This window comes from Narcine bancroftii, chromosome 4 (assembly GCF_036971445.1).
Source record: "Narcine bancroftii isolate sNarBan1 chromosome 4, sNarBan1.hap1, whole genome shotgun sequence".
NCBI lineage: Eukaryota > Metazoa > Chordata > Chondrichthyes > Torpediniformes > Narcinidae > Narcine > Narcine bancroftii.
In genome coordinates this window covers 214,849,556-214,862,413 of record NC_091472.1, presented here as the reverse complement: position 1 = coordinate 214,862,413, position 12,858 = coordinate 214,849,556, and the positions used below count along the sequence as shown (strand labels likewise).

General features: G+C 49.5%; 1 protein-coding gene across 3 annotated transcripts in view; it reads right to left on the bottom strand.

The window, feature by feature from the left end:
* The window catches only part of LOC138761579 (neuropilin-2-like), a 136,299-nt gene that overhangs the window by 27,608 nt on the left and 95,833 nt on the right, over positions 1-12,858 (bottom strand). For 2 of the 3 annotated variants that reach the window (XM_069933911.1, XM_069933912.1), the window contains exons 12-15: positions 10,666-10,812; positions 8,800-9,062; positions 8,301-8,397; positions 2,966-3,013 (exon numbers count right to left, since the gene is read on the bottom strand). In XM_069933911.1, coding sequence (XP_069790012.1) covers positions 2,966-3,013; positions 8,301-8,397; positions 8,800-9,062; positions 10,666-10,812 — 555 coding nt within the window. Of the gene's footprint in view, positions 1-649; positions 1,952-2,965; positions 3,014-8,300; positions 8,398-8,799; positions 9,063-10,665; positions 10,813-12,858 lie in introns of those variants that run through there. The other variant, XM_069933913.1, reaches the window with a different exon arrangement.

Genomic DNA, 12,858 nt, shown 5'->3' with positions numbered 1-12,858 from the left:
AAACTCTCCATTCCACCGTGTGAAGTTCTTTGGTGTGTTCACAATGGCTAGAGGGAATTCCTGTCCTGCCATGTTAATCCTACCTTATGGCCGTGGGGGAGTGGGAACTTATCCAAGCCCTGCCAGCAAGGAGTTAGACTCATGGAGTCCTACAGCTCACTGCATCTATGCCAACCAAGTTGGCCTTCTAGGCTCATTCCACTTGCCTGCAGTTAAGTCCATATCCTTCTGAGCTCTTCCTGTCCGTACACCTCTCAAGGTTCAGAGCTTCTGTATTTTCCTACAACATAGAGGCACCATTTGGCCCATCGAGCCTGTGCTGACACTTCCACTGATTCCGCCCCCCCCCCCCACCATCTGTCTCATGCCCATCAACTCCCCCCCCAGATTCTCCTTCCCACCCACCTACACTAGGGTAACCTCCTTTCAAGAAGTGGGAGGGAATTGGAACACACGGGAAAGGTGGGTGGTGGGGGGAGAGGGAACCCATATAGTCACAGAGAGAACGTGCATACTCCCCACGGAGGAGTGCAAGAATCATTTCAGTCTCATGCATCATCAAGCAGCACCATCCAGCCTTTACACAGATTTGACAATGACTTTATCTCTTTACCAAATTGACTCAATGGTGTGATGAGCCAAAATGCAGTCGACAGGTCAGAAGTTTAATGTTTACCCAGCAGGAGTCAATCCAAAGGTTGCTCAAGTCTAGGTAATTTTATTCCACTCCTTAGAACCACAGGCTAAGTTGTCCAGATGTTAAGGGGAGCAGAACAGGTCAAGGGATACGCGGGAGCCCAAGAGTGAAATTAAAATGCACCGACACATTATCTAGCTATTAAAGGAGGCGGGGCTACATCCCTCCATGATCTCAGTGGCAAGGCACCCTCGATCCCTGAAAAAAACGTCGTTGGGCACAGGCGAACCTGACCGTTGAAATATGCATTGGTCAGCCATCTACAGATGGTGTTGGGTCAGGGAAATGGTGGGGGGGGGGGGGGGGGGTGTTGTTAGAGAGAACCTCCGACCACAAACGAACAAACGGAAGGCAGCTCCAAAATGGCAAAGTTGGAAAGAGGTAGTTCATAAAGGCTTGAGAAAGGCAGACAGATGGAGATGATGAACATCGACAATCATGGAAGTCAGCGTGCATTGCCTCAAATCACATACCCCCCCCTCATTAAAACAACCACTTAGCTCCATAGTTAAATAAAATCACACCCTCCCTAACAAAAAAGAAAGCGACCTTATTGGGAACTGTGACGCACTTCCTTGCTTTCTTAAAAAAAAGACTTCTCACAGATCCTGATGGATGATTCCTTGGCACCCATGACAACAAGAGAAGTCTTCACAGAGCCATTCCTTCCCAGAGAAGGGCTGTCCTTTCAGTCTGCCATGTACCACTACTGTGAAGAGGTGTCGTACAACCAATTCTCTCAGAAGAAGGGGAAAAGGTGCACGATATTTGAGACCGTCATTTTCTCTTTTCTATTTATAATCCACAGGTGCGATGTTGAGTGGAGAGAGAGAGAGAGAGAGAGAAAGAGAGAGAAGTAGCAGGCGTTCCCATGGCGATCGCAGTGGGGAGTGCAAGTAGAGCTGGCGATATGGTTAAACCTTTCTCAGTTTGTCTTATTTTTTGTTTTTTTCCCCCCTACGGGTTCTCTAAGCGGAGTGTGCTCTCAGTTTGCACTGTAATCTTCCTGTCCCATTTTTATAGTGAGCCCAGGCTCCACACCTGCCACGCAGCCGTTGGGGAAATGGACGTTTACCAAGTGAAGGCTCTTCTTGGCTGCAAATCCGTAGCGTTGGCGATACAGCACCATGCTCAGAGAGACACAGAGCAGCACTAGCAAAGTGCCTCCTCCCGCCATAATGTAATACCACATATTGGGCATGGGTTGCGCTGACACAGACTCCACCGTGGGTTCATTGCCCTCAGGGCGCCCCCCTGGTGGAGAGACACAAAATAGCGCTGGGACCAATCTCACTGATTGACCAATCTCATTGATTCACAAGAGCATGCTCGGCGGGCCCGGTGCATCATGGGAGTGTGCCGTCGCCATCCCCCCCCCCCCCCACCTGGACCCCATGCCACCTTTGGGAAGATGGGAGGTGCGGAAGGGGACGCCTATGAACCCCTTTTTGGCGGCCACCTCACAGCGGGGGGCAGCAAATGGCCACCAAGCTCGTTCGAGCGTCCAAAATGGCTTCCCTTCAGCTGGGCCAGGTTTCCGCGGCGATGGCAAGCAATGGACCTGGGCGTCTGCCATGTCCAGGTCGGGACACCCATGATGCACCACGGCTCTGCTTGTTTTTTTCTTTTGTATCTGTTCTGTGCAATGTGGTGAACGGCATTAGAAAGGCACATCCTCCATCACAACAGCAAGCGATAAAGCAATCAGAAGACACTCGAGGAGATTAAATTAGCCCCGACAGGCCAATCAATCAGAGGCTAAAGTAATGAAGTGTACAGACCTTGCTGCTACTCTTTAGAGGAGTACCCCCATTTAAAACAAGCAGATTGAGTCCCTCCAAAGTCGGAAAAGTTCAGACAATTCCTTGCCCCGCACAGTAATTTGAGAGTGTTGCGCATTGCACAAGAGTTCTAGAGAAACTCAGCAGGCCATGCAGCATCCACAGGAAGCAGAGGGTGACCAACGCTTCGGGCCTGGGCCCTTCGTCATACTCAGCCGAGCCTCTTCAGCACTTTTGTGCACTGCACTACAATCTGCAGGCTTCCCTGTTTTAACTCAATTTGAGAGTGTTCCTCTTTTGTCAGTTCCAGATTACTTATCTCTGTGGCAGCCCCACTCAGCCCCTTTGAGGGGGGGGCCTTTGATGATGGAGTAATACCCCTTACATTCGCCCATGCATTTCTGAATGGTCACGTTCCTCCGACCAGCCCCTCGTCCGATCATTATGGAGGTCAAGCAACATCAGCAATGGTACACAAGGCACTCACCTGTCGGCGTCTCACTGGTGTGAATCCCGGGGAAGGCACTAATGGGCTCTGTGAATAAAAGGTAACAACTGTTAGTCCACCCAGATGACCCAGCCGTACTTATAATCATATAACAATTTATAGTACGGAAACAGGCCATCTCGGCCCTTCTAATCTGCACCAATTTACGTGAAACTCCACTAGTTCCACCTACCCATTCCCTTGCCCATAAATCTCCAACCCCCTCACATCCATATACTTATCTAACCATCTCTTAAATGACAGAATTGACCCTGCTGCAACTACTTCTTCCGGTAGATCATTCCACTCAGCCACCACTCTCTGAGTGAAGAAGCTTCCTCTTATATTACTCCTAAAGTTTTGCCACCTAACCCTTAACTTATGACCCCTCGTTTCAATCTCCCCTACCCTCAGGAGGAAGAGCCTATTCACATCTATTCCCTTCATAATTTTAAATACCTCTATCAAATCCCCTTTCAACCTTCTACTCTCCAATGAATAAAGACCAGTCAACTCAATCTTTCTCCGTATTCTAGGTACTGCAATCCAGGCAACATTTTAGTAACCTTCTTTGAACCCTCTCTACCTTATTGATATCCTTCTTATAATTTGGAGACTAGAACTACACACAATACTCCAAACTTGGCCTCACCAATGCCTTAAACAGTCTCAACATCACCCCCCAGCTCCTATATTCTATGCTATGATTTATAAAGTCCAGCATACCAAAAGTCTTCTTCACCACCCTATCTACACGGGAACCCACCTTCAAAGAACAATGAACCATTACTCCAAGATCCCTCTATTCCTCTGCATTTGTCAATGCCTTTCCCTTCAATGCCCACGTCCCATTTTGGTTATTCTTCCCAAAATGAAGCACCTCACACTTATCTACATTAAACTCCATCTGCTACCTTTCAGCCCATCTTTCCAAACAGTCCAAATCCTTCTGTAATCCATGAAAACCCTCCTCTACTTGGCTGCAGAACTGTGATGGCAATTGCCCCGAGGTTCTATCGCAAGCAGATTTGCGTGGGTGGACAGCCCGCGGTGATGCAGCTGGTAGAGTTGCTGCCTCGCACCACCAGGTTCAATCCTGATCTTGGATGCTGACAGTGTGGAGTTTGCACAGGCACCCTGAGATTGAGGGGGAAACCCACCCAGGTGCTCCTTCATTCCAATCAATGAGAATATTGGTGGGGGAGGGAGGGGGAAACGGCAGAGGGAAGAATAGGATGAGGTCCGGGAAGGATTAATGCCAATGAGTGCAGCCATGTTGGGCCTGTTCCCTCGCTGGACGTCTCCGTGACTTTCTGGGTAAACCAAGATTAATATCTTGGTTGAGGGTGTCATAGATTCACAGAGTTCAACAGCGTGGACACTGGTCCTTTGGCCCAACTTGACCATGCTAGACCCAATGATCCCACTGGTTTAGAGCGATACGCATATCCCTCCAAACTACCCATGCAGGTACTTGTAAAAATACCGTGTAAATGCTATTCTTGTCCTGCCTCTTATCTCCTCCTCTGGCCCCTCATTCCATGCACCCACCACCCTCTGTGTGAAGTCTCACGTCCCTTTTAAATCATTCCTTTCTCACCTTATCCCAATCCTGGGAAAAAGGACGATGACGATTCACCTTATCTATGCCCCTCAAGATTATTTAAACCTCAATAACTCCTTAGATAGTAAATCTGTGGACACCGTTGTTGAAGTCAAGGCACAAAATGCTGGAGAAACTCAGCAGGTCAAGCAGTGTCCTTTATGTAGCAAAGGGAAAGATACTAAACCGATGTTTCAGGCTTGAGCCTTTCATCAAGGTATGAGAGAATGTCGGCAGGCGTCCAAACAAAAGAGTTTGAAGGGGGGTTGGCAAAGGCAGGAGAGGATAGGTGTTGAGAGGAGGGAGGAGGCAGCATCGATGAGAGGGAGGAGAGATGCTGGCTGGGTGAGGGGAGAGCTGGAGAGATAGGAAGGGGGGGAAGAGGAAGCAAGCAGGTTTAGCAGAAAGCAGAGAAGACAATGTTAACGCCATCTGGGTGGAGAGAGCCCAGACGGAAAATCAGGTGTTGTTCCTTCAATCTGTGGGTGGTCTGGGTGGGATAGTACACAAGGCCATGGACAGGCATGGGAGTGCGGGAGTGTGACTCGGAACTGAAACGATTGACTACTAGGAGGTCGCTGTTGTTGAAGATGGAAAGGAGGTGGTCAATAACTCTTACCCTCTTCCGCTAAGTTGCAGCCAATCCAGCTTCTTATAATTTAAATCGTCCAGTCTCAGTAACATTCTCGTGAATGTTTGCTGCATTCTTTTCCAGCTGAAAGATATCCTTCCACTAGCTGGCTGACCAGAACTGCCACAGTGCTCTGAGAGTGGTCTCACCAACCTCCTGCACGGTGGTAATTTGGCGCCCTTGTTCCTCCTGCCCTCAGTGTCCTGACTGATGAAGGCAAGTTTGTCATACGCCTAATCTTAACTCGCTGCTTTGCCACTTTTGGGGAGGGGGGGAATGGAAGGGGAGGGGCTGAGGGTCCCCCTCAGTACCTCCCCAGGAGGACCAGAAGGAATGCCCCATTGTCTTATTGCTGAAACAAAGTCCCATCTGCACTCGAACAAGAGTAAAAGACAAGGGAGCAATCTCTCCATTGAATTACTGTGATCTAATCTCTTTACCAACATAATTATAAAACAGGCTGTCTATTTTTTTTCTTCACAGTAGAAGCCGATTCCAGCCGTTCAAACTCATGCCGCCCGATTACACATAATTAGCCTACAATCCAGTACGTTTTGGAAGGTGAGAGGTAAAGGCAAAGCCCCCCCGGGGGGCACCCATGCAAACCCAGGGGTGCTGGTGCTGTAATAGCGTTGCGATAAATGTTCCATTAACCATGCCTTCACTTCATGGCTGTCCGCGTGATCTTGCCACGTACAGGGTTGTGGCAATGTTTCAGGTGCTCGTTAACACTAAAGCTGCTTTGAAGTTGTTCTACGTGAACCTCCTGTCCTGTCACTCGTGGGATGATTGCTAAGCTACGCCCAAGATGAATCTCCACTCTCGCTGCAACATTGCCCCTTTCCCCTCTCCCCAAACACCTGCTCGGTTTGTACCAGGCCACCAGAGAGTATTATGGATGCAAATTACCACCAGCCATGATTCCCATGGTGATCCAGTGATGACATGCCTTGAGATCATTTTGTGGGCGTGATCAGGAAAGAAAAGCATCATCAAATGAGAGGGTATGGCAAATCCAGGCCAGGGCATACACACGCCCCAGTTCATGCAGTGAGCAGAAGGTTTTCGGTTACCCACACTGGAGGGTCTTCAGCCTGTCTAGAGATTTCCATCCATCCCATTTGTACCCCCTCCCCGCCTCCCCCCATGGCCTGCAGCCTGCTGGAGACTTGGCTTCATGGGAACCATGTATCGGAGCAGGCGCTGAGGGCGAGAAGGGCTCCTGAAGGGTCTCGCGGCACGGAAGGCTTCCCAATCACGTCGGTGGGGATTCAGATTGGGAGCTCGGGTAACCGGTGAATCGAACAGGAGTATGTGCGGCTGCTAAGGCTGCGGGAGCACTGGAGCCGAATCTCCACGGATGCTTGGTGTCTCTGAAGGGGACTCTCTTTCACTTCTCTTTCTCTTATTGTTGGGGTGCCGGGCAATACTCACGGCAACTCTTTGTTTTCCTTACCATATAACTATATAACAATTACAGTACGGAAACAGGCTATCTCAGCCCCTCTAGTCCATACCGATTAAGTGATCTCCTCTAGTCCCATCTACTCACTCCCTGTCCATAACCCTCCCATCCCCTCACATCCTTGCACTCATCCAACCTTCTTTTAAATGACAAAACTGGCCCTGCTGCAATCACCTCTTCTGGAAGGTCATTCCACTCAGCCACCATTCTCTGAGTGAAGAAGCTCCCTTTCATGCTACTTCTAAACTTTTGCCCCCAACCCTTAACTTACGACCCCTCGTTCCAATCTCCCCTACCCTCAAGGGGAAGAGCCTATAAAATCTACTCTATCTATGGTTAGTTGTAGATCATGTATAAGACATTTTTAAGGGTAATTACATAACAATAAAAGGAACCTAGAATATTTATTCTACTGCAACCAGCTTTCTCTCTTTCTCTCTCTCTCTCTGTCTCTCTCCTGCATGCCCTTCAGCACCCACCAGTAGTACTAGTCGTAGCCTTTAATGTAATTTAAGACCAGTATGAAGTACACAGTTAAAAACAAAATTACATCCTCCAGAAACCGCGATTACACATTGGACAACATAAAACACCATTTCTCCTCCAGACAAAACAAAAGATAAAACTACACAAGACTAAAACACACTGACAGTAAGGAGTAAATAAAAACTGCTAGCTTTAGAGAAAAAGATGAAAAACTAGATAAAGGTCACAGTGGAGACAATCACATTTCAGAGACAGATTTGAGAACGTCCAGTGGCTCGAGGAGAAGAATCACCACATACAGCTTCAGAACCGTAATGGTAGAGAGACCCCCCTCACCGCCATCATCAGCCGCAGGGTACCGCACTCCAAGAATGGTACACCCTCCCGAACCTCCAGGCTAGGCACATGACACGACCACTCCAGGCTCCCGGGCACCTCCTCGGCAGGACAGCCAGCCAGGCCCTCACTGCCCACTCCGGGCACCCAGATGCAGGATCGCAGAGCCACCACGGCGCCTCTTCCTCGGCCCCCCCTCCCCCCCTGGCAGCACCCGACCAGAAGTCTCGTCCTCCTCTCCCCGCCGCCACCGCAGGCAGACTCCAGGCTGTGCCGCTTCTGTCACACCTTCACCTTTGCGGCCTCCACTGCACTACTGTCCTTTAAAGGTTGAGCTCGGCACTCTGCCTAGACTGTTTCGGCAGCATCACAGTTTGGAGAGACCATGCCACCATCATCCAGAATCGGAACTGGTCGGCCCATCTACGGGATGTGGGAGGAAACCAGGGAAACTGGGTGGGAGGTGGTCGTTACAGGGAGAAGGCACAAACTCCACAGTGGCAGTCCCCGGGTTTGGGATTGATCAGACCCACTGACTTTCAATGTCTCCAAGGGGAAGCCTTTCACTCCTAGATTCTGTCTTTGCCTTCACACAAAGGAAAGTAAATTGGGGCATTTTGCTTACATGCACCTTGGAGGCTGATGTGAGATCGGTGAGGCAATGCCGTGATGCCACACTGCTCTTGACTGACTTACTAAATCTTTCTTATTACCTCTGGCTTCCCCCCCACACACCCCACCCTCCCTCACCCTGCCTCTTGCAGCTGACGTTACCACAGCCCAAAGGTGACAGGAGACCTTTTGGGGTACTTACGAATGCACTGATCCAGTGAGACGTGAGACGCGATGGCAACGTCATCAATGGCCATCTGTCCACCAGCGCCCCTTCCCACAATGCCTTCAATGATAACCTGGGAAGAAAAGGGAATCAAGATAATGATGAGGAATGGAAAAGCCCCGGGCGGGGGGGGGGGGGGGGGGTCACTGTAACTGTAATTCATAGAACATCTTGGCACAGTGCAGGCTCTTTGGCCCGCAATATCGTACTGATACATGTAAACCCACTCCACAACAATATAATCCATTCCCACCTCTTACCCACAACCCTCTACTTTTCTTACATCCATGTGCTTATCAAAATTATAACAGCCTCCACCACTCTCAGTGTAAAAGACCCACTTCAGGTATCTTCCCTAAAGGTTTCTCCAGCCGCTGCAAGCAGATACCCTCTGGTATTAGCTGTGGTCCCACTACGAACAAAGTGCTGGCTGTCCACCCTAGCTAAACGACTCATAATCCTGAGAGCTCATCACCTGATAGTCACTGTTGTATCCTGGGAGGATGATCTTTCCTTCTTTCCACTTGTCTCCCTGATCTCCTCGCAGTGACCAGAGCATCACATCGTCCGTTCTCTTCCTCAGCAGCACCCGCAGGGTGCCAACGCTAGCACCCCTCATCTGGTACCAGAACACCATGCAACGGTGACTGTTAATGGGAGGCACCACAGGACTGAGGAGCCTGGCACGTTGCCCTTCCAGCATCTTTGAAATGTCCACGTGCAAGTAGTTCCATTTATCTTTGAAACACAAGGAGGTATGTGTAAGGTTCCAGGAGGCCAAGATGGTCCTCCAATCAGTTCATTGTCAGGAGCGGCGAAAAAAGTTCAATCTACAAGCCGTCCATACATCATACAGCATTGAAAACACAGGACAAGAGTGCAGAGAGGGATCGGCTGGAACTCAGCAGAGGCAACATTATTTTACTGGCATGAGGCTCCTTCAGGAGTCTGATGACGGCGGGTTGAAAACTGCCCTTGAATCTGGCGGTGCCTGATCTTGCGCTTGTGAATCATCTTCTTGACGGGAGGGGGAGGAAGACGGAGTGGCCGGAGGGTGGGATGAGTCCTTTCACTTGCTGGCTGGTTTTCAGGACAGTGGGAACTGATGGAGGGGAAAGAGATTTGTCTGATGATCTGAGCTGCATGCACATCTCTCCATAGTTACTATGGGCAGAGCAGTTCCCATCCCAGTGCCGATGCATCCTGACAGGAAACCTTCCAGTTCAAGAGATAGCTAGGCAAATGAGGCCGGTTTTCTGGAGTGTCAAAGAGAGAGAGAGGCATGCGGTGGTTGAGGGAAGGAATGTCACTGTCTTATTCTTGGGAGTCAGTATCTCAGAGGACCCAACACACCAATGAAGAAAGCATCCTCAGAAGTTTGGCATGACATAGGGAACCCTGGCAAATTTCTACAGAGGTGTGCTGGAAAGTGTGCTGACCAGCTGCATCTCTCTAAGGGGACACCAATAGTCCTGAGCGTAAAGTCCTGCAAAAGGTAGTGGGCACAGCCCAGGACATCATAGGCAAAACCCTCCCCACTATTGAGAACATCTCCAGGGAACTCTACCATCAGAGAGCAGCAGCAATCATCAAAGACCCACCCCACCCAGCACATGCTCTGTTCTCGCTGTTGCCATCAGGAAAAAGATCTAGGGGCCACAAGACTCGCACCACCAGGTTCAGGAACAGCTGCTACCCCTCCACTGTCAGACTCCTCAATGACAAACTCCATCAAGGACCCATTTAAGGACTCTCACTTTTGCTCTTTATTTGTTTCTCTCTGTATTGCACAGTCAGTTCATTTGTTTAGGTGTATGTTAAGTACAGATTTTTTTTGCACTACCAATAAATGGTAATTCTGCCTCGCCCGCAGGAAAAAAGAATCTCAGGGTTGTATGTGATGTCATGTATGTGGTCTGACAATGAATCTGAAATCTAGTCAACGATGAGGAATAAGGAGCAAGGAAAACCACGGTTTGAACCTGGCACTGTCTACATTCTCCTGGGTCCTTCTACCCTTCAAAAGAAAAGGATACAGGGTTTGTTGGTTCTTTGGGGTATTAAGGTAGTGTGAACTTGAGGGCTGGATCTTTAAGTTTATTTAACATTGAGTAAAAGGTGTAAGAAGACAGGGTAAAGCGCTACATGATGTGCAAATGGTACCAGACAACAATTCAAAGCTAATGGGAAAGTCTGCAAAACACAGATGTGCTGGAGAAACTCGGCAGGTCACACAGCGTCCGTAGAAAGTAAAAGGTAACCTATGGTTTTGGGACTAGGCCCTTTGGCAAGGTCCAGAATGCAGGAGGCGACATACTCACTTGCCTCGACCTCGACCTACCTGCACCATGGTTGTGGTTTGGTCCCGGATCCCCTGAATGGACAGCCCACTTGGCCAAGGCCGAAGAGTCATGCGACCACCCGCAGAGCTCGCTGTCCTGCGGGTCCCCGAAGCTGCAGTTGAAGCCCTCGACGCTGGTGTTGATTTCTGCACGGTGGGAAGCCAGTTCCTTGTCAGGAGACATACTCGTTCTCTTCCCCGCAGCCTCGAAGGCGACTGCTACCTTCCCCTCCCCCCCCCACCTTCCTGCGAGTGTCCTGCAGATGATGGAGGCAATAGAGGCCAAGGTATCATTGCCCCCCATTAGTGGGCAATGTCATGTATGACATTGTCAACCGCATTAAGCTCTGGGCCATCAGACAACCACAGGTCTACAGGGAGGATGTGTCATTGATGTGTAAGCCCCGCATGGTTGTGAAAGAGAATGAAACCAGCAGAAATAAGGTGAGCGGCCACATGGTGGAACAGCTTCACAGTTGCCTTGCTGGGGATTGTACATAGCTGGAACACTTGCCCGACCCTCTCTGAAGGATCCCCCTCCCATGCGGCAAGCCTGAGCTGATGGCCAATCTCGTGACGGCCTGCTGTCCACCCAGACCACACTTCAGTGGGAATGCCATGCTTATCTCAAAGATTGACTCCTAGGGCCTGCTTTTCAGGATGTAATGAATAAGAGCAGGAGCCGGCCATCCGGCCCATCGAGACTGCGCCGCCATTCAATAAGATCGTGGCTGATCTGGCCGTGGACTCCACCTACCCACCTGTTCCCTATAACCCTTAACTCCCCTGCTGTGTAAAGATCGATCCATCTGGGTCTTAAACGCATTCAGTGAGGCAGCCTCTACTGCTTCCTGGGGCAGAGAATTCCGCAGGCATACCACTTCTCAAAAAGCAGTTCCTCCCCATCTCCATCCTAAATCTACTCCCGCTAATCTTGAGGCCGTGTCCTCTAGTTCACCTACTGGTGGAAACAACTTTCCTCCCTAATCTTGTTTATCCCTCTCACAATTATATACATTTCTATAAGATCCCCTCTCATTCATCTGAATTCTAGCAAGCACAGTCCCAGGCCACTGAACCTCTCCTCAAGGGCTAACCCCCTCATCTCTGGAATCAACCTGGTGAACCTCCACTGCACTGCCAATAAAACTAATAGATCCTTTCTTCAGTAAGGGGACCAGAACTGCACCCAGTACTCCAGGTGTGGCCTCACCAGTACCTTGTACAGTTGCCGCAGAAACGACCTCTTCTTAAATTCATTCCGTCTATTAAATGAAGGCCAATATTTCATTTGCCTTCTTGATTACTTGCTGCACCAAACACCCCCTGAGCGTAGAACCCCACAAAAGGTAGTGAATGCAGCCCAGGGCATCACAGGCAAAACCCTCCCCACTATCATCTACAGGGAACGCTGCCAATGGATAGCAGCCACAAAGATCCCCACCACCCAGCACACCCTCTGTTCTTACTGTTGCCATCAGGAACGAGGTCCAGAGCCACAAGACGCCCCACCAGGTTCAGGAACAGCTCCTACCCCTCCACTATCAGATTCCTCAATGACAAACTCAATCAGGGACATTTAAGGACTCTGAATTTGCACATTTCTTTCTTTATATTTCTCTCTTTTGAATAAATTTCTTCTCTTGAATGTAGTTATTTTGCACTACTGATAAGTAGAAATTCTGCCTGGCCCGCAGAAAAAAAGAATCTCAGGGTTGTATGTATAACAATAAATTGGAACTTTGAACCTGCAAACTAACCGTTGTGATTGCTTGGCATAGTGGCCATGGATCTTATGGTCGCTCCCCTAGACTAATGACCAATGTCATGAAGAATCACCGGCTCAGAGCTCTGGTGAAGTTTCTTCCGATTATTAGCCTGCTTTGATCATTTTCTCTGCCTTTCCCTGATGTAAAAGCCAATATTTTACTGTATTTTAGGGCCAGAATGCTCGGCTCATTGGTTTTAAGAACGAAGACCTGATCCACTGGAACGTAGCTGGCACTAGACTTGGAGCAGTGGAGCGCGGGAAGCAGCCCACAGTATCCGCACTGAACAGGGTGACCAATTAATCTCTGCAGCTTGAACCATAGCCGTCCATCCCCTGCACATTCATGTGTCTATCTAGTCACCTCTTCTATTTTGTCTGCTGCTTCCACAACCCCTGACGGCCTGCTCCAGGCACCCGCCACT